Source organism: Chiloscyllium punctatum, chromosome 19 (genome assembly GCF_047496795.1).
Source record: "Chiloscyllium punctatum isolate Juve2018m chromosome 19, sChiPun1.3, whole genome shotgun sequence".
NCBI classification, from domain to species: domain Eukaryota; kingdom Metazoa; phylum Chordata; class Chondrichthyes; order Orectolobiformes; family Hemiscylliidae; genus Chiloscyllium; species Chiloscyllium punctatum.
Window position 1 is genome coordinate 96,450,079 of NC_092757.1, and position 19,521 is coordinate 96,469,599.

Consider the following 19,521-nt stretch of genomic DNA (forward strand, 5'->3'; position numbering starts at 1 on the left):
TTACATTGCTCTCTGAAATGGCCCAGCAAGTCCCGCAGCTCAAGGGCAATTAATGATGGGTAACAAATACTGCTCTTCCCAGTGACATAGCCCATGAAAAGATAAAGGAAAGAAAAAGTCACAGAAAATGCTAGAAATAGCAAGTCAGGCAAAAGTGTGTGTGTGTGTATGTTATATCAGATATATATAGGGGGTGAGAAATAGAGAGAGAAAGATATCAACATCAGAATCAAAAGAAACATTAACTGGTTGGCCTCGTTTGCCTGGTCTGAATATTGGCAGCAATGCCTGTTTGCTATGAAACAGTAGATTTGTCAGTTGTGTAGACAGTGTCAGCTGCTTCAGTGCAGAATGTGAGTACATTCCCTGCATTGAGAGAAATGCAGATGATTGGACGCGAATCTGTCAATCTCACAGGATCAGAGAATTGTTGCGATGCAGGAGTTACAAGCCATTCGGTCCATCACACCTAAACTGGCTTTTCAAACCAGCAGCTGGACATTGAGACACATTTCATCCTAGTGTACAGCCTAGCACTACTAAAACAGAAATAAAACCTTAACCCTTTCATTTCATTTAATCTTCCCATTATTGTAACATAGCGGCAGACATTGCTGACACTCAAGCCCTCTCAAGGAGGGAGGACAGTACAATAGATGCCACTAACTTTGACTAGTCAGTTGAAGTCCAGACAGCCCTAGACAGTTGATGTGAAGCTTGTCCAAGCTGCTATGTAAATGGATTTTACTGACAGAAGTGAGTTCCTCAGCAATATGTTCAAACAATTTCCTTAATACACGTGGGAGCTATTCTGTAAGTTGTGTCACCTCTGTGATAAATGTTACTTTTTTTCCCCTTTAAGTTTGCTAATTTGAGCACTGCTGACCAGAAATCCCACCTCACTCCCACAGTCTGACCACAAGCACCAGCTCCCACCCAAAATCCTTCCATTTTCTTCTTCAATGATACAGACATTATAAATTCCCAGCGTTGCACTTCCAAAATAATTTCTTCAGCAAAAACAGACAAAATGTGATTGGAGTTTATACAGCAAACCAGGGAGATCGCTAAAGGACTGGCAATGGAAGACTTTCTCCTTCATGTTATCCCCTCTACAGTAAAGTTGCAGGCAGAATCTTCCCACTGACAGCCAGTCCAGGGTCCCAGCACATGGAACTTTACCAGCTGTAGCCAGCAGGAGGGGCCTTGTCATCTTTATTGCTCTCCAGGGAGAACGGCGGGATGCGGACATCGAGCTGAGAACCTTCTGGCTTCTCAAAGCGGAACGTACCCCTGCAGAGAAGGAAATAGAACGATGTCAAGCTGAGCAATGTGACCCTGCTGGGCTCAGATCCAGGCATCTAGCAGCAGCCTCTGAGCCCAGGAAATCTAACAGAGACTTCAGAATTCAATCTGGACTATAACTGTCTGCATTCTCGACAGCTTTGACCAATGCATCTGTCACAGTGCCACTAGGCAACTCTCTCACCCCAACTGCCCAGAGTGGTGCCTTGTCTGACTCCCACCGACCTCTTCATGCAAGCTCTCAATCGACAAACTACTGATAACAACAGAAGATGCTGGAAATACTCAGCCAATCAGGTATCATCTAGGCTAGGCACATTCTTCCCCACTCCACTCCAATCTTCTCCCCTGCCTCTGCATTTCTTTGAAACCTGTCACTTCTCTAACTCTTTGCAGTTTTGATGAAAGGTGAACAGAGGAGAGCTGCCAGGTGAGGACACAGTGCAGGTTTTGGCTCAATTTTTCTCCCCACAGATTCCAAGCAATCTGCTGCTTCCAGCATTTGCTCTTTTAGATTTCAGGTTTCCAGTGTCTGCAGCATTGTATCATTGTTTTAGTTCAATAACTGCTTGGTCATTCTACAGGTTGTGCTATTGATTCTGGGCATTACATACAGGAATAAAATAAGGGAAACATTGTCAACTAAAAAGCTTTATTTAAGCCCATCACTGAGCAGCAGCAGTTTGACACTTGCTGGTGGGTATAACACATATTGAAATCTGAACATGCACAAAAGAACCAATAACAGAGGGAGGGATAAGACTCAGTTACTAAGAGGCATAACTTAATACAGGGCCAGAACTCAGAGTTCAACATTCAAATGATCACAGCCAAGTGATTACTGATCAGTGAACGCCCTAACACAGATTACAGGCAGCATATTCAACTGGGGGTGGCATCATCGTTGTCAACCCTGGCATCAGCCAATGCTTGCTGTCACAGCTGTATTCAGTTCAAAACCACACAGCACCACATTATAGTCCAACAGATGTATTTGGAAGCACCACCTTCGGAGTGCTGCTTCTTCATCATGTAACTAGGGAGCAGGATGATAAGATGTAAATTCTGTGTCTTATGCTCCGCTCCACAGCTACCTGATGAAGGAGCAGTGCTCCAAAAGCTGGTGTTTCCAAATACATCTGTTGAACTATAACCTGGTGCTGTGTGATTTTGAACTTTGTCCACCCCAGTCCAACACCGGCACCTCCAAATCATAGTAAAACACAGCTGATTCTGAGGTTATTTAAAAACAAACACCAGCACATTGGAATATGGCTGTGACTACTACTGTCTATAATGACCAGAAGTGAAGCTATATCATTAAACTCAAAATCACTTGTAATGTACCATGTTTGAAGTTCAGAATCTAGAATTACTGTGAATTAATAATCGATGTCAGACTGTTGAACATTATTAAATGCCAGTTACAAGGCCTGAATGTAGTCACTGTTTTGTATAAAATTGTTCCACACACACTATTCGGCTTTATTCCAGCTGTACAGAGGAGTCAGTACATACCACTCCCTCCCAAAACCTCAAGAATTCACAGTTAGAATCCAGCAACCCGATCAGTATAGTTACGGACTTGGTGAAATATGGAGTCCCAGATACTGAGATTCAGTCAGTACCTCACATCTCTAACCCCAAACAGTAAACACAGCCACTCAGAGCAAGGGAAGAACATGATCAAATTAGTTTGCAGGCTTCTGGTTAGAGCTGCTCAGCCAAAAATTGCTTAGTAATGAAAATGGACAGAACTGGAACTCATTTTAACAAACGTAAACCTTGACAATGGAACTTGACAATGTGAGCAAGCCTATACTTCCAGGTGGCACTGGTTGGAGTGTGCTGTTGTTTGTGGGACAGTCACTTGTGTGCCTTAGTATTATTTCACATTGTCAACACTGCCTTTTGATGACAGGATTGGTGTTCAGGCCAGATCTTGCCTGCATACTGGCTTTAGTCATTTAATCACATGCTAGTGGCAAATATTCCGACCAGGGAAACAAAGGGCCCATCGTCCTCAGTAATTCTCGAGAGAAAAGGATGGGATGGAAACATCAAAAGTGCTGGTGTCTGCCTTTTGAAAAGTGTACAAGCCCTTACAGAAGATGGAAACATGAATAAGCAGCAGCAATATCATCTACTCTATTTCATCGTAGCCCTAGAACATCACCCAAAGCAGCAGGCACCTTAGGCCTTTTCAACACCGGCTTATTTTGTGGCCTCTATAACAGTGCACCAGTGTGTGCTCTGAGGAGGATGCTAAGAGGCTGCAGGGTGACTTGGACAGACTGGCTGAGTGGGCAAATACTTGGCAAATGCAATATAATGTGAATGTATGTGAGGTTATCCACTTTGGTGGCAAAAACAGGAAGGCAGAGTATTATCTGAATGGTGGCAGTTTAGAAAAAGGTGAGCTGCAACAAGACCCTGGCGCCATGGTGGAACAGTCCATGAAGGTTGGAATGCAGGTGTACGGGGCAGTGAGGATAGCTAATGGCATACTGGCCTTCACTGCGAGAGGATTTGAGTATCAGAGTAGGGGCTTGTTTCTGCAGTTATACAGGGCCTTGGTGAGGCCACATTGTGTGCAGGTTTGATCTCCTGGTTTGAGGAAGGACATTCTTACTATTGAGGGAGTCCAGTGAAGGTTCACCAGACTGATTCCCCAGAATGCAGGACTGACATATGAAGGAGGACTGGATCAATTGAGTTTGTATTCACTGGAATTTAGAAGAATGAGAAGGGGGAAAATCTCTTACAAACATATAAACATAGGCTAAATACAGGAAAAATGTCCCCAATATTGGGAAAGTCCAGAACTAGGGGTCACAGTCTAAGAATAAAGGATAAGGCAACTAGTACTGAGATGAGGAAGAATCTCTTCACTCAGAGAGCCATGAACCTGTGGAATCCTTACCCACAGGAAGCTGTTGGGGCCAGTTCATGAGATAGATTCAAGAGGGAGCTGGACATGGCCCATGTGGCTAAAGGGGTCAAGGGATATGGGGAGAGGGTGGGAATGGGAAACTGAGATTGCATGGTCAGCTATGATTGTACTGAATGATGGTGCAGGCTCAAAGGACCAAATGACTTACTCCTGCACCTTTTTCGATCTTTCTCCTTTTACTCCTATCTCTTCACTGATAGTAGCAGATGCCTGAGCTTCATGTCCCTATACCGAATGGGAGTAAGAGGTAGGAATGTGGATTGCGATATACCCACCATCCTACGAACATACCCATGAACAAAGAACAAGAGTAGGCCACATGGCTCTGAGTCTAGGCTGTCACTCATAGTCCTGGCTGTGAGGAGCTTGTCAAAGCCAGCGAAAAGAGGCAGCCAATGAACAGAGTGGGAGAAAGAAATTGGGGCTTCAGTTACATGAGGAGATTGGAGATGCTAGGATTACTTTCCTGAAAGCAGAGGTTTCAGGCAAGATTTCATAGATGAGTTCAAAATTGAAGACTCTACTCAAACAACTAAGAAATCTGTTTTGAGTGGCAAGAGTGTCAGTTATGAGAGAGACATAGATTTAAGGTTCTGTTATGTTTACTTTGGTGATAGAAAGGGATAGGTGTATACCACTGGGCAAGAGTTACAGCTGGGGGAAAGGCAATTACGACACGATTAGGCAAGATTTAGGAAGCATAGGATGGGTTAGGAACCTACAGGGGATGGGCACATTAGAAATATGCAGCTTATTCAAGGAAAAGCTCCTGAGTGTCCTAGATAAGTATGTACCTGTCAGGCAGGGAGGAAGATGTAGAGTGCAGGAGCCGTGGTTTACGAAGGAAGTGGAATCTCTGGTCAAGAGGAAGAAGAAGGCTTATGTTAGGGTGAGATGTGAAGGCTCAGTTAGGGGGCTTGAGGGTTACAAGGTAGCCAGGAAAGAACTAAAGAGAAAGCTCAGAAGAGCCAGGAGGAGACATAAGAAGTTCTTGGCGGATAGGATCAGGGTAGACCCAAAAGGTTTTCTATGGGTATTTAAGGAATGAAACGATGACGAGAGTAAAATTAGGGCCAATTAAAGATAGTAGTGGGAAGTTGTGTGTGGAGTCAGAGGAGATAGGGGAAGCACTTAATGAATATTGTTTGACAGTATTCACTCTAGAAAACGACAATGTTGTCGAGGAGAATACTGAGATACAGGCTACTAGACTAGATGGGATTGAGGTTCACAAGGAAGAGGTATTCGAAATCCTGCAGAGTGTGAAAATAGATAAGTCCCCTGGGTCGGATGGGATTTATCCTAGGATCCTCTGGGAAGCCAGGGAAGAGATTGCCGAGCCTTTGACATTGATCTTTAAATCGTCATTGTCTACAGGAATAGTGCCAGAAGACTGGAGGATAGCAAATGTGGTTTCCCTGTTCAAGGAGAGTAGAGACAACCCTGGTAATTATAGACCAGTGAGCCTTACTTCAGTTGTTTGTAAAGTGTTGGAAAGAGATAGGATTTATAATCATCTAGAAAAGAATAATTTGATTAGGGATAGTCAGCACGGTTTTGTGAAGGGTAGGTCGTGCCTCACAAACCTTATTGAGTACTTTGAGAAGGTGACCAAACAGGTAGATGAGAGTAAACCGGTTGATGTGGTGTATATGGATTTCAGCAAGGCATTCGATAAGGTTCCCCACAGTAGGCTATTGTACAAAATGCAGAGGAATGGGATTGTGGGAGATATAGCAGTTTGGATCAGTAATTGGCTTGCTGAAAGAAGACAGAGGGTGGTGGTTGATGGGAAATATTCATCCTGGAGTCCAGTTACTAGTGGTGTACTGCAAGGGTCGGTGTTGGGTCCACTGCTGTTCGTCATTTTTATAAATGACCTGGATGAGGGCGTAGAAGAGTGGGTTATTATATTTGTAGACGACACTAAGGTCGGTAGAATTGGGAATAGTGATGAAGGATGTTGTAGGTTACAGAGAGACATAGATAAGCTGCAGAGCTGGGCTGAGAGGTGGCAAATGGAGTTTAATGCGGACAAGTGTGAGGTGATACACTTTAGACAGAGTAACCGGAATGCAAAGTACTGGGCTAATGGTAAGATTCTTGGTAGTGTAGATGAGCAGAGAGATCTCGGTGTCCAGGTACACAGATCCTTGAAAGTTGCCACCCAGGTTGACAGGGTCGTTAAGAAGGCATACAGTGTTTTAGCTTTTATTAATAGAGGGATCAAGTCCCGGAACCATGAGGTTATGCTACAGCTGTACAAAACTCTGGTGTGGCTGCACTTGGAGTATTGTGTACGGTTCTGGTCACCACATTATAAGAAGGATGTGGAAGCTTTGGAAAGGGTGCAGAGGAGATTTACCAGGATGTTGCCTGGTATGGAGGGAAGGTCTTACGAGGAAAGGCTGAGGGACTTGAGGCTGTTTTCATTGGAGAGAAGAAGGTTGAGAGGTGACTTAATAGAGACATATAAGATAATCAGAGGGTTAGATAGGGTGGACAGGGAGAGCCTTTTTCCAAGTATGGTGACAGCGAGCACGAGGGGGCATAGCTTTAAATTGAGAGGTGATAGATACAGGACAGATGTCAGAGGTAGTTTCTTTACTCAGAGAATAGTCAGGGTATGGAATGCTTTGCCTGCAACGGTAGTAGATTTGCTAAGTTTAAGTACATTTAAGTCGTCATTGGACAAGCATATGGACGTACATGGAATAGTGTAGGTTAGATGGGCTTCAGATTGGTATGACTGGGCGGTGCAACATCGAGGGCCGAAGGGCCTGTACTGCGCTGTAATGCTCTATATTCTAAGGTAACTGATTATAAAAAACCCCAGAAAGGAGTTAAGGCAATCAATCATTTCGCACAGTTACGATCATGAACACATTACTTAAAAGGATGGGGGCAGCCAACTCAACACTATAGCGAATCTGAGTGCGAGTGCATCTGTGTACCCCAGTGTTATACAGGGACAGACCCATCCACCCCAGTACTATACCCCAGTGTGTGCAACGCACCAGACTTACCCCAACAGTGTTATACAGTGACAGACCCATCCACCCCAGTACTATACCCCAGTGTGTGCAACGCACCAGACTTACCCCAACAGTGTTATACAGGGACAGACCCATCCACCCCAGTACTATACCCCAGTGTGTGCAACGCACCAGACTTACCCCAACAGTGTTATACAGTGACAGACCCGTCCACCCCAGTACTATACCCCAGTGTGTGCAACGCACCAGACTTACCCCAACAGTGTTATACAGGGACAGACCCGTCCACCCCAGTACTGTACCCCAGTGTGTGCAACGCACCAGACTTACCCCAACAGTGTTATACAGGGACAGACCCATCCACCCCAGTACTATACCCCAGTGTGTGCAACGCACCAGACTTACCCCAACAGTGTTATACAGTGACAGACCCGTCCACCCCAGTACTATACCCCAGTGTGTGCAACGCACCAGACTTACCCCAACAGTGTTATACAGTGACAGACCCGTCCACCCCAGTACTATACCCCAGTGTGTGCAACGCACCAGACTTACCCCAACAGTGTTATACAGGGACAGACCCATCCACCCCAGTACTATACCCCAGTGTGTGCAACGCACCAGACTTACCCCAACAGTGTTATACAGGGACAGACCCATCCACCCCAGTACTATACCCCAGTGTGTGCAACGCACCAGACTTACCCCAACAGTGTTATACAGGGACAGACCCATCCACCCCAGTGCTGTACCCCAGTGTGTGCAACGCACCAGACTTACCCCAACAGTGTTATACAGGGACAGACCCATCCACCCCAGTACTATACCCCAGTGTGTGCAACGCACCAGACTTACCCCAACAGTGTTATACAGGGACAGACCCATCCACCCCAGTACTATACCCCAGTGTGTGCAACGCACCAGACTTACCCCAACAGTGTTATACAGTGACAGACCCGTCCACCCCAGTACTGTACCCCAGTGTGTGCAACGCACCAGACTTACCCCAACAGTGTTATACAGGGACAGACCCGTCCACCCCAGTACTGTACCCCAGTGTGTGCAACGCACCAGACTTACCCCAACAGTGTTATACAGTGACAGACCCGTCCACCCCAGTACTGTACCCCAGTGTGTGCAACGCACCAGACTTACCCCAACAGTGTTATACAGGGACAGACCCATCCACCCCAGTGCTGTACCCCAGTGTGTGCAACGCACCAGACTTACCCCAACAGTGTTATACAGGGACAGACCCATCCACCCCAGTGCTGTACCCCAGTGTGTGCAACGCACCAGACTTACCCCAACAGTGTTATACAGGGACAGACCCATCCACCCCAGTGCTGTACCCCAGTGTGTGCAACGCACCAGACTTACCCCAACAGTGTTATACAGGGACAGACCCGTCCACCCCAGTGCTGTACCCCAGTGTGTGCAACGCACCAGACTTACCCCAACAGTGTTATACAGGGACAGACCCATCCACCCCAGTGCTGTACCCCAGTGTGTGCAACGCACCAGACTTACCCCAACAGTGTTATACAGGGACAGACCCATCCACCCCAGTACTGTACCCCAGTGTGTGCAACGCACCAGACTTACCCCAACAGTGTTATACAGTGACAGACCCGTCCACCCCAGTGCTGTACCCCAGTGTGTGCAACGCACCAGACTTACCCCAACAGTGTTATACAGGGACAGACCCATCCACCCCAGTGCTGTACCCCAGTGTGTGCAACGCACCAGACTTACCCCAACAGTGTTATACAGGGACAGACCCATCCACCCCAGTGCTGTACCCCAGTGTGTGCAACGCACCAGACTTACCCCAACAGTGTTATACAGGGACAGACCCATCCACCCCAGTGCTGTACCCCAGTGTGTGCAACGCACCAGACTTACCCCAACAGTGTTATACAGGGACAGACCCATCCACCCCAGTACTGTACCCCAGTGTGTGCAACGCACCAGACTTACCCCAACAGTGTTATACAGTGACAGACCCGTCCACCCCAGTACTGTACCCCAGTGTGTGCAACGCACCAGACTTACCCCAACAGTGTTATACAGGGACAGACCCATCCACCCCAGTACTGTACCCCAGTGTGTGCAACGCACCAGACTTACCCCAACAGTGTTATACAGTGACAGACCCGTCCACCCCAGTACTGTACCCCAGTGTTATACAGGGACAGACCCGTCCACCCCAGTACTGTACCCCAGTGTTATACAGGGACAGACCCATCCACCCCAGTACTGTACCCCAGTGTTATACAGGGACAGACCCATCCACCCCAGTACTGTACCCCAGTGTTATACAGGGACAGACCCGTCCACCCCAGTACTGTACCCCAGTGTGTGCAACGCACCAGACTTACCCCAACAGTGTTATACAGGGACAGACCCGTCCACCCCAGTACTGTACCCCAGTGTGTGCAACACACCAGACTTACCCCAACAGTGTTATACAGGGACAGACCCGTCCACCCCAGTACTGTACCCCAGTGTGTGCAACGCACCAGACTTACCCCAACAGTGTTATACAGGGACAGACCCGTCCACCCCAGTACTGTACCCCAGTGTGTGCAACGCACCAGACTTACCCCAACAGTGTTATACAGGGACAGACCCGTCCACCCCAGTACTGTACCCCAGTGTGTGCAACGCACCAGACTTACCCCAACAGTGTTATACAGGGACAGACCCGTCCACCCCAGTGCTGTACCCCAGTGTGTGCAACGCACCAGACTTACCCCAACAGTGTTATACAGGGACATACCCGTCCACCCCAGTACTGTACCCCAGTGTGTGCAACGCACCAGACTTACCCCAACAGTGTTATACAGGGACAGACCCGTCCACCCCAGTACTGTACCCCAGTGTGTGCAACGCACCAGACTTACCCCAACAGTGTTATACAGGGACAGACCCGTCCACCCCAGTACTGTACCCCAGTGTGTGCAACACACCAGACTTACCCCAACAGTGTTATACAGGGACAGACCCGTCCACCCCAGTACTGTACCCCAGTGTGTGCAACACACCAGACTTACCCCAACAGTGTTATACAGGGACAGACCCGTCCACCCCAGTGCTGTACCCCAGTGTGTGCAACACACCAGACTTACCCCAACAGTGTTATACAGTGACAGACCCGTCCACCCCAGTACTGTACCCCAGTGTGTGCAACGCACCAGACTTACCCCAACAGTGTTATACAGGGACAGACCCGTCCACCCCAGTACTGTACCCCAGTGTGTGCAACGCACCAGACTTACCCCAACAGTGTTATACAGTGACAGACCCGTCCACCCCAGTACTGTACCCCAGTGTGTGCAACGCACCAGACTTACCCCAACAGTGTTATACAGTGACAGACCCATCCACCCCAGTGCTGTACCCCAGTGTGTGCAACGCACCAGACTTACCCCAACAGTGTTATACAGGGACAGACCCGTCCACCCCAGTGCTGTACCCCAGTGTGTGCAACGCACCAGACTTACCCCAACAGTGTTATACAGTGACAGACCCGTCCACCCCAGTACTGTACCCCAGTGTGTGCAACACACCAGACTTACCCCAACAGTGTTATACAGTGACAGACCCGTCCACCCCAGTACTGTACCCCAGTGTGTGCAACGCACCAGACTTACCCCAACAGTGTTATACAGTGACAGACCCATCCCCACCAGTACTGTACCCCAGTGTGTGCAACACACCAGACTTACCCCAACAGTGTTATACAGGGACAGACCCGTCCACCCCAGTACTGTACCCCAGTGTGTGCAACGCACCAGACTTACCCCAACAGTGTTATACAGTGACAGACCCGTCCACCCCAGTACTGTACCCCAGTGTGTGCAACGCACCAGACTTACCCCAACAGTGTTATACAGGGACAGACCCGTCCACCCCAGTGCTGTACCCCAGTGTGTGCAACGCACCAGACTTACCCCAACAGTGTTATACAGGGACAGACCCGTCCACCCCAGTGCTGTACCCCAGTGTGTGCAACGCACCAGACTTACCCCAACAGTGTTATACAGGGACAGACCCGTCCACCCCAGTACTGTACCCCAGTGTGTGCAACGCACCAGACTTACCCCAACAGTGTTATACAGGGACAGACCCGTCCACCCCAGTACTGTACCCCAGTGTGTGCAACGCACCAGACTTACCCCAACAGTGTTATACAGTGACAGACCCGTCCACCCCAGTACTGTACCCCAGTGTGTGCAACGCACCAGACTTACCCCAACAGTGTTATACAGGGACAGACCCGTCCACCCCAGTGCTGTACCCCAGTGTGTGCAACGCACCAGACTTACCCCAACAGTGTTATACAGGGACAGACCCATCCACCCCAGTACAGTACCCCAGTGTGTGCAACGCACCAGACTTACCCCAACAGTGTTATACAGTGACAGACCCATCCACCCCAGTGCTGTACCCCAGTGTGTGCAACGCACCAGACTTACCCCAACAGTGTTATACAGGGACAGACCCGTCCACCCCAGTACTGTACCCCAGTGTGTGCAACGCACCAGACTTACCCCAACAGTGTTATACAGTGACAGACCCATCCACCCCAGTGCTGTAGCCCAGTGTGTGCAACGCACCAGACTTACCCCAACAGTGTTATACAGGGACATACCCGTCCACCCCAGTACTGTACCCCAGTGTGTGCAACGCACCAGACTTACCTCAACAGTGTTATACAGGGACAGACCCGTCCACCCCAGTACTGTATCCCAGTGTGTGCAACGCACCAGACTTACCCCAACAGTGTTATACAGGGACAGACCCGTCCACCCCAGTACTGTATCCCAGTGTGTGCAACGCACCAGACTTACCCCAACAGTGTTATACAGTGACAGACCCATCCACCCCAGTGCTGTACCCCAGTGTGTGCAACGCACCAGACTTACCCCAACAGTGTTATACAGGGACAGACCCGTCCACCCCAGTACTGTACCCCAGTGTGTGCAACGCACCAGACTTACCCCAACAGTGTTATACAGGGACAGACCCGTCCACCCCAGTGCTGTACCCCAGTGTGTGCAACGCACCAGACTTACCCCAACAGTGTTATACAGTGACAGACCCGTCCACCCCAGTACTGTACCCCAGTGTGTGCAACGCACCAGACTTACCCCAACAGTGTTATACAGGGACAGAGGCGTCCACCCCAGTGCTGTACCCCAGTGTGTGCAACGCACCAGACTTACCCCAACAGTGTTATACAGTGACAGACCCGTCCACCCCAGTACTGTACCCCAGTGTGTGCAACGCACCAGACTTACCCCAACAGTGTTATACAGGGACAGACCCGTCCACCCCAGTGCTGTACCCCAGTGTGTGCAACGCACCAGACTTACCCCAACAGTGTTATACAGGGACAGACCCGTCCACCCCAGTGCTGTACCCCAGTGTGTGCAACGCACCAGACTTACCCCAACAGTGTTATACAGGGACAGACCCATCCACCCCAGTACTGTACCCCAGTGTGTGCAACGCACCAGACTTACCCCAACAGTGTTATACAGTGACAGACCCGTCCACCCCAGTACTGTACCCCAGTGTGTGCAACGCACCAGACTTACCCCAACAGTGTTATACAGTGACAGACCCATCCACCCCAGTGCTGTACCCCAGTGTGTGCAACGCACCAGACTTACCCCAACAGTGTTATACAGGGACAGACCCGTCCACCCCAGTACTGTACCCCAGTGTGTGCAACGCACCAGACTTACCCCAACAGTGTTATACAGTGACAGACCCATCCACCCCAGTGCTGTACCCCAGTGTGTGCAACGCACCAGACTTACCCCAACAGTGTTATACAGGGACAGACCCGTCCACCCCAGTACTGTATCCCAGTGTGTGCAACGCACCAGACTTACCCCAACAGTGTTATACAGGGACAGACCCGTCCACCCCAGTACTGTATCCCAGTGTGTGCAACGCACCAGACTTACCCCAACAGTGTTATACAGTGACAGACCCATCCACCCCAGTGCTGTACCCCAGTGTGTGAAACGCACCAGACTTACCCCAACAGTGTTATACAGGGACAGACCCGTCCACCCCAGTACTGTACCCCAGTGTGTGCAACGCACCAGACTTACCCCAACAGTGTTATACAGGGACAGACCCGTCCACCCCAGTGCTGTACCCCAGTGTGTGCAACGCACCAGACTTACCCCAACAGTGTTATACAGTGACAGACCCGTCCACCCCAGTACTGTACCCCAGTGTGTGCAACGCACCAGACTTACCCCAACAGTGTTATACAGGGACAGACCCGTCCACCCCAGTGCTGTACCCCAGTGTGTGCAACGCACCAGACTTACCCCAACAGTGTTATACAGTGACAGACCCGTCCACCCCAGTACTGTACCCCAGTGTGTGCAACGCACCAGACTTACCCCAACAGTGTTATACAGGGACAGACCCATCCACCCCAGTGCTGTACCCCAGTGTGTGCAACGCACCAGACTTACCCCAACAGTGTTATACAGGGACAGACCCGTCCACCCCAGTGCTGTACCCCAGTGTGTGCAACGCACCAGACTTACCCCAACAGTGTTATACAGGGACAGACCCGTCCACCCCAGTGCTGTACCCCAGTGTGTGCAACACACCAGACTTACCCCAACAGTGTTATACAGGGACAGACCCGTCCACCCCAGTACTGTACCCCAGTGTGTGCAACGCACCAGACTTACCCCAACAGTGTTATACAGGGACAGACCCGTCCACCCCAGTGCTGTACCCCAGTGTGTGCAACGCACCAGACTTACCCCAACAGTGTTATACAGGGACAGACCCGTCCACCCCAGTACTGTACCCCAGTGTGTGCAACGCACCAGACTTACCCCAACAGTGTTATACAGGGACAGACCCGTCCACCCCAGTACTGTACCCCAGTGTGTGCAACGCACCAGACTTACCCCAACAGTGTTATACAGGGACAGACCCGTCCACGCCAGTACTGTACCCCAGTGTGTGCAACGCACCAGACTTACCCCAACAGTGTTATACAGGGACAGACCCGTCCACCCCAGTACTGTACCCCAGTGTGTGCAACGCACCAGACTTACCCCAACAGTGTTATACAGGGACAGACCCGTCCACCCCAGTACTGTACCCCAGTGTGTGCAACGCACCAGACTTACCCCAACAGTGTTATACAGGGACAGACCCGTCCACCCCAGTACTGTACCCCAGTGTGTGCAACGCACCAGACTTACCCCAACAGTGTTATACAGGGACAGACCCGTCCACCCCAGTACTGTACCCCAGTGTGTGCAACGCACCAGACTTACCCCAACAGTGTTATACAGGGACAGACCCGTCCACCCCAGTACTGTACCCCAGTGTGTGCAACGCACCAGACTTACCCCAACAGTGTTATACAGGGACAGACCCGTCCACCCCAGTACTGTACCCCAGTGTGTGCAACGCACCAGACTTACCCCAACAGTGTTATACAGTGACAGACCCGTCCACCCCAGTACTGTACCCCAGTGTGTGCAACGCACCAGATTAACCCCAACAATGTTATACAGGGACAGACCCGTCCACCCCAGTACTGTACCCCAGTGTGTGCAACGCACCAGACTTACCCCAACAGTGTTATACAGGGACAGACCCGTCCACCCCAGTACTGTACCCCAGTGTGTGCAACGCACCAGACTTACCCCAACAGTGTTATACAGGGACAGACCCGTCCACCCCAGTACTGTACCCCAGTGTGTGCAACGCACCAGACTTACCCCAACAGTGTTATACAGGGACAGACCCGTCCACCCCAGTACTGTACCCCAGTGTGTGCAACGCACCAGACTTACCCCAACAGTGTTATACAGGGACAGACCCGTCCACCCCAGTACTGTACCCCAGTGTGTGCAACGCACCAGACTTACCCCAACAGTGTTATACAGGGACAGACCCGTCCACCCCAGTGCTGTACCCCAGTGTGTGCAACACACCAGACTTACCCCAACAGTGTTATACAGGGACAGACCCGTCCACCCCAGTACTGTACCCCAGTGTGTGCAACGCACCAGACTTACCCCAACAGTGTTATACAGGGACAGACCCGTCCACCCCAGTGCTGTACCCCAGTGTGTGCAACGCACCAGACTTACCCCAACAGTGTTATACAGGGACAGACCCGTCCACCCCAGTGCTGTACCCCAGTGTGTGCAACGCACCAGACTTACCCCAACAGTGTTATACAGGGACAGACCCGTCCACCCCAGTGCTGTACCCCAGTGTGTGCAACGCACCAGACTTACCCCAACAGTGTTATACAGGGACAGACCCGTCCACCCCAGTGCTGTACCCCAGTGTGTGCAACGCACCAGACTTACCCCAACAGTGTTATACAGGGACAGACCCGTCCACCCCAGTGCTGTACCCCAGTGTGTGCAACGCACCAGACTTACCCCAACAGTGTTATACAGGGACAGACCCGTCCACCCCAGTGCTGTACCCCAGTGTGTGCAACGCACCAGACTTACCCCAACAGTGTTATACAGGGACAGACCCGTCCACCCCAGTGCTGTACCCCAGTGTTATACAGTGACAGACCCGTCCACCCCAGTGCTGTACCCCAGTGTGTGCAACGCACCAGACTTACCCCAACAGTGTTATACAGTGACAGACCCGTCCACCCCAGTACTGTACCCCAGTGTGTGCAACGCACCAGACTTACCCCAACAGTGTTATACAGGGACAGACCCGTCCACCCCAGTACTGTACCCCAGTGTGTGCAACGCACCAGACTTACCCCAACAGTGTTATACAGGGACAGACCCGTCCACCCCAGTACTGTACCCCAGTGTGTGCAACGCACCAGACTTACCCCAACAGTGTTATACAGGGACAGACCCGTCCACCCCAGTACTGTACCCCAGTGTGTGCAACGCACCAGACTTACCCCAACAGTGTTATACAGGGACAGACCCGTCCACCCCAGTACTGTACCCCAGTGTGTGCAACGCACCAGACTTACCCCAACAGTGTTATACAGGGACAGACCCGTCCACCCCAGTACTGTACCCCAGTGTGTGCAACGCACCAGACTTACCCCAACAGTGTTATACAGGGACAGACCCGTCCACCCCAGTACTGTACCCCAGTGTGTGCAACGCACCAGACTTACCCCAACAGTGTTATACAGGGACAGACCCGTCCACCCCAGTGCTGTACCCCAGTGTGTGCAACACACCAGACTTACCCCAACAGTGTTATACAGGGACAGACCCGTCCACCCCAGTACTGTACCCCAGTGTGTGCAACGCACCAGACTTACCCCAACAGTGTTATACAGGGACAGACCCGTCCACCCCAGTGCTGTACCCCAGTGTGTGCAACGCACCAGACTTACCCCAACAGTGTTATACAGGGACAGACCCGTCCACCCCAGTGCTGTACCCCAGTGTGTGCAACGCACCAGACTTACCCCAACAGTGTTATACAGGGACAGACCCGTCCACCCCAGTGCTGTACCCCAGTGTGTGCAACGCACCAGACTTACCCCAACAGTGTTATACAGGGACAGACCCGTCCACCCCAGTGCTGTACCCCAGTGTGTGCAACGCACCAGACTTACCCCAACAGTGTTATACAGGGACAGACCCGTCCACCCCAGTGCTGTACCCCAGTGTGTGCAACGCACCAGACTTACCCCAACAGTGTTATACAGGGACAGACCCGTCCACCCCAGTGCTGTACCCCAGTGTTATACAGTGACAGACCCGTCCACCCCAGTGCTGTACCCCAGTGTGTGCAACGCACCAGACTTACCCCAACAGTGTTATACAGGGACAGACCCGTCCACCCCAGTGCTGTACCCCAGTGTGTGCAACGCACCAGACTTACCCCAACAGTGTTATACAGGGACAGACCCGTCCACCCCAGTACTGTACCCCAGTGTGTGCAACGCACCAGACTTACCCCAACAGTGTTATACAGGGAGAGACCCATCCACCCCAGTACTGTACCCCAGTGTGTGCAACGCACCAGACTTACCCCAACAGTGTTATACAGGGACAGACCCGTCCACCCCAGTACTGTACCCCAGTGTGTGCAACGCACCAGACTTACCCCAACAGTGTTATACAGGGACAGACCCATCCCCACCAGTACTGTACCCCAGTGTGTGCAACGCACCAGACTTACCCCAACAGTGTTATACAGGGACAGACCCATCCACCCCAGTGCTGTACCCCAGTGTGTGCAACGCACCAGACTTACCCCAACAGTGTTATACAGGGACAGACCCGTCCACCCCAGTACTGTACCCCAGTGTTATACAGTGACAGACCCGTCCACCCCAGTACTGTACCCCAGTGTTATACAGGGACAGACCCATCCACCCCAGTACTGTACCCCAGTGTGTGCAACGCACCAGACTTACCCCAACAGTGTTATACAGGGACAGACCCGTCCACCCCAGTGCTGTACCCCAGTGTGTGCAACGCACCAGACTTACCCCAACAGTGTTATACAGGGACAGACCCGTCCACCCCAGTGCTGTACCCCAGTGTGTGCAACGCACCAGACTTACCCCAACAGTGTTATACAGTGACAGACCCGTCCACCCCAGTACTGTACCCCAGTGTTATACAGGGACAGACCCATCCACCCCAGTACTGTACCCCAGTGTGTGCAACGCACCAGACTTACCCCAACAGTGTTATACAGGGACAGACCCGTCCACCCCAGTGCTGTACCCCAGTGTGTGCAACGCACCAGACTTACCCCAACAGTGTTATACAGGGACAGACCCGTCCACCCCAGTACTGTACCCCAGTGTGTGCAACGCACCAGACTTACCCCAACAGTGTTATACAGTGACAGACCTGTCCCCACCAGTACTGTACCCCAGTGTGTGCAACGCACCAGACTTACCCCAACAGTGTTATACAGGGACAGACCCATCCCCACCAGTACTGTACCCCAGTGTGTGCAACGCACCAGACTTACCCCAACAGTGTTATACAGGGACAGACCCGTCCACCCCAGTACTGTACCCCAGTGTGTGCAACGCACCAGACTTACCCCAACAGTGTTATACAGGGACAGACCCGTCCACCCCAGTACCGTACCCCAGTGTTATACAGGGACAGACCCGTCCACCCCAGTACTGTACCCCAGTGTGTGCAACGCACCAGACTTACCCCAACAGTGTTATACAGGGACAGACCCATCCACCCCAGTACTGTACCCCAGTGTGTGCAACGCACCAGACTTACCCCAACAGTGTTATACAGTGACAGACCTGTCCCCACCAGTACTGTACCCCAGTGTTATACAGTGACAGACCCATCCCCACCAGTACTGTACCCCAGTGTTATACAGGGACAGACCCATCCACCCCAGTACTGTACCCCAGTGTGTGCAACGCACCAGACTTACCCCAACAGTGTTATACAGGGACAGACCCGTCCACCCCAGTGCTGTACCCCAGTGTGTGCAACGCACCAGACTTACCCCAACAGTGTTATACAGGGACAGACCCGTCCACCCCAGTGCTGTACCCCAGTGTGTGCAACGCACCAGACTTACCCCAACAGTGTTATACAGGGACAGACCCATCCACCCCAGTGCTGTACCCCAGTGTGTGCAACGCACCAGACTTACCCCAACAGTGTTATACAGGGACAGACCCGTCCACCCCAGTGCTGTACCCCAGTGTGTGCAACGCACCAGACTTACCCCAACAGTGTTATACAGTGACAGACCCGTCCACCCCAGTACTGTACCCCAGTGTGTGCAACGCACCAGACTTACCCCAACAGTGTTATACAGTGACAGACCCATCCCCACCAGTACTGTACCCCAGTGTGTGCAACGCACCAGACTTACCCCAACAGTGTTATACAGTGACAGACCCGTCCACCCCAGTACTGTACCCCAGTGTTATACAGTGACAGACCCGTCCACCCCAGTACTGTACCCCAGTGTGTGCAACGCACCAGACTTACCCCAACAGTGTTATACAGGGACAGACCCATCCACCCCAGTGCTGTACCCCAGTGTGTGCAACGCACCAGACTTACCCCAACAGTGTTATACAGGGACAGACCCGTCCACCCCAGTGCTGTACCCCAGTGTGTGCAACGCACCAGACTTACCCCAACAGTGTTATACAGGGACAGACCCATCCACCCCAGTGCTGTACCCCAGTGTGTGCAACGCACCAGACCTACCCCAACAGTGTTATACAGGGACAGACCCGTCCACCCCAGT

At 51.3% G+C, this 19,521-nt stretch overlaps 1 protein-coding gene across 2 annotated transcripts in view; it reads right to left on the reverse strand.

The window, feature by feature from the left end:
- Nucleotides 1-551: 551 nt before the first annotated feature.
- The window catches only part of poldip2 (polymerase (DNA-directed), delta interacting protein 2), a 74,341-nt gene continuing 55,371 nt past the window's right edge, over nt 552-19,521 (reverse strand). For both annotated transcript variants that reach the window (XM_072590114.1, XM_072590113.1), the window contains exon 11: nt 552-1,293. In XM_072590114.1, coding sequence (XP_072446215.1) covers nt 1,179-1,293 — 115 coding nt within the window. In that variant the 3' untranslated portion in view covers nt 552-1,178. The remainder of the gene's footprint in view (nt 1,294-19,521) is intronic.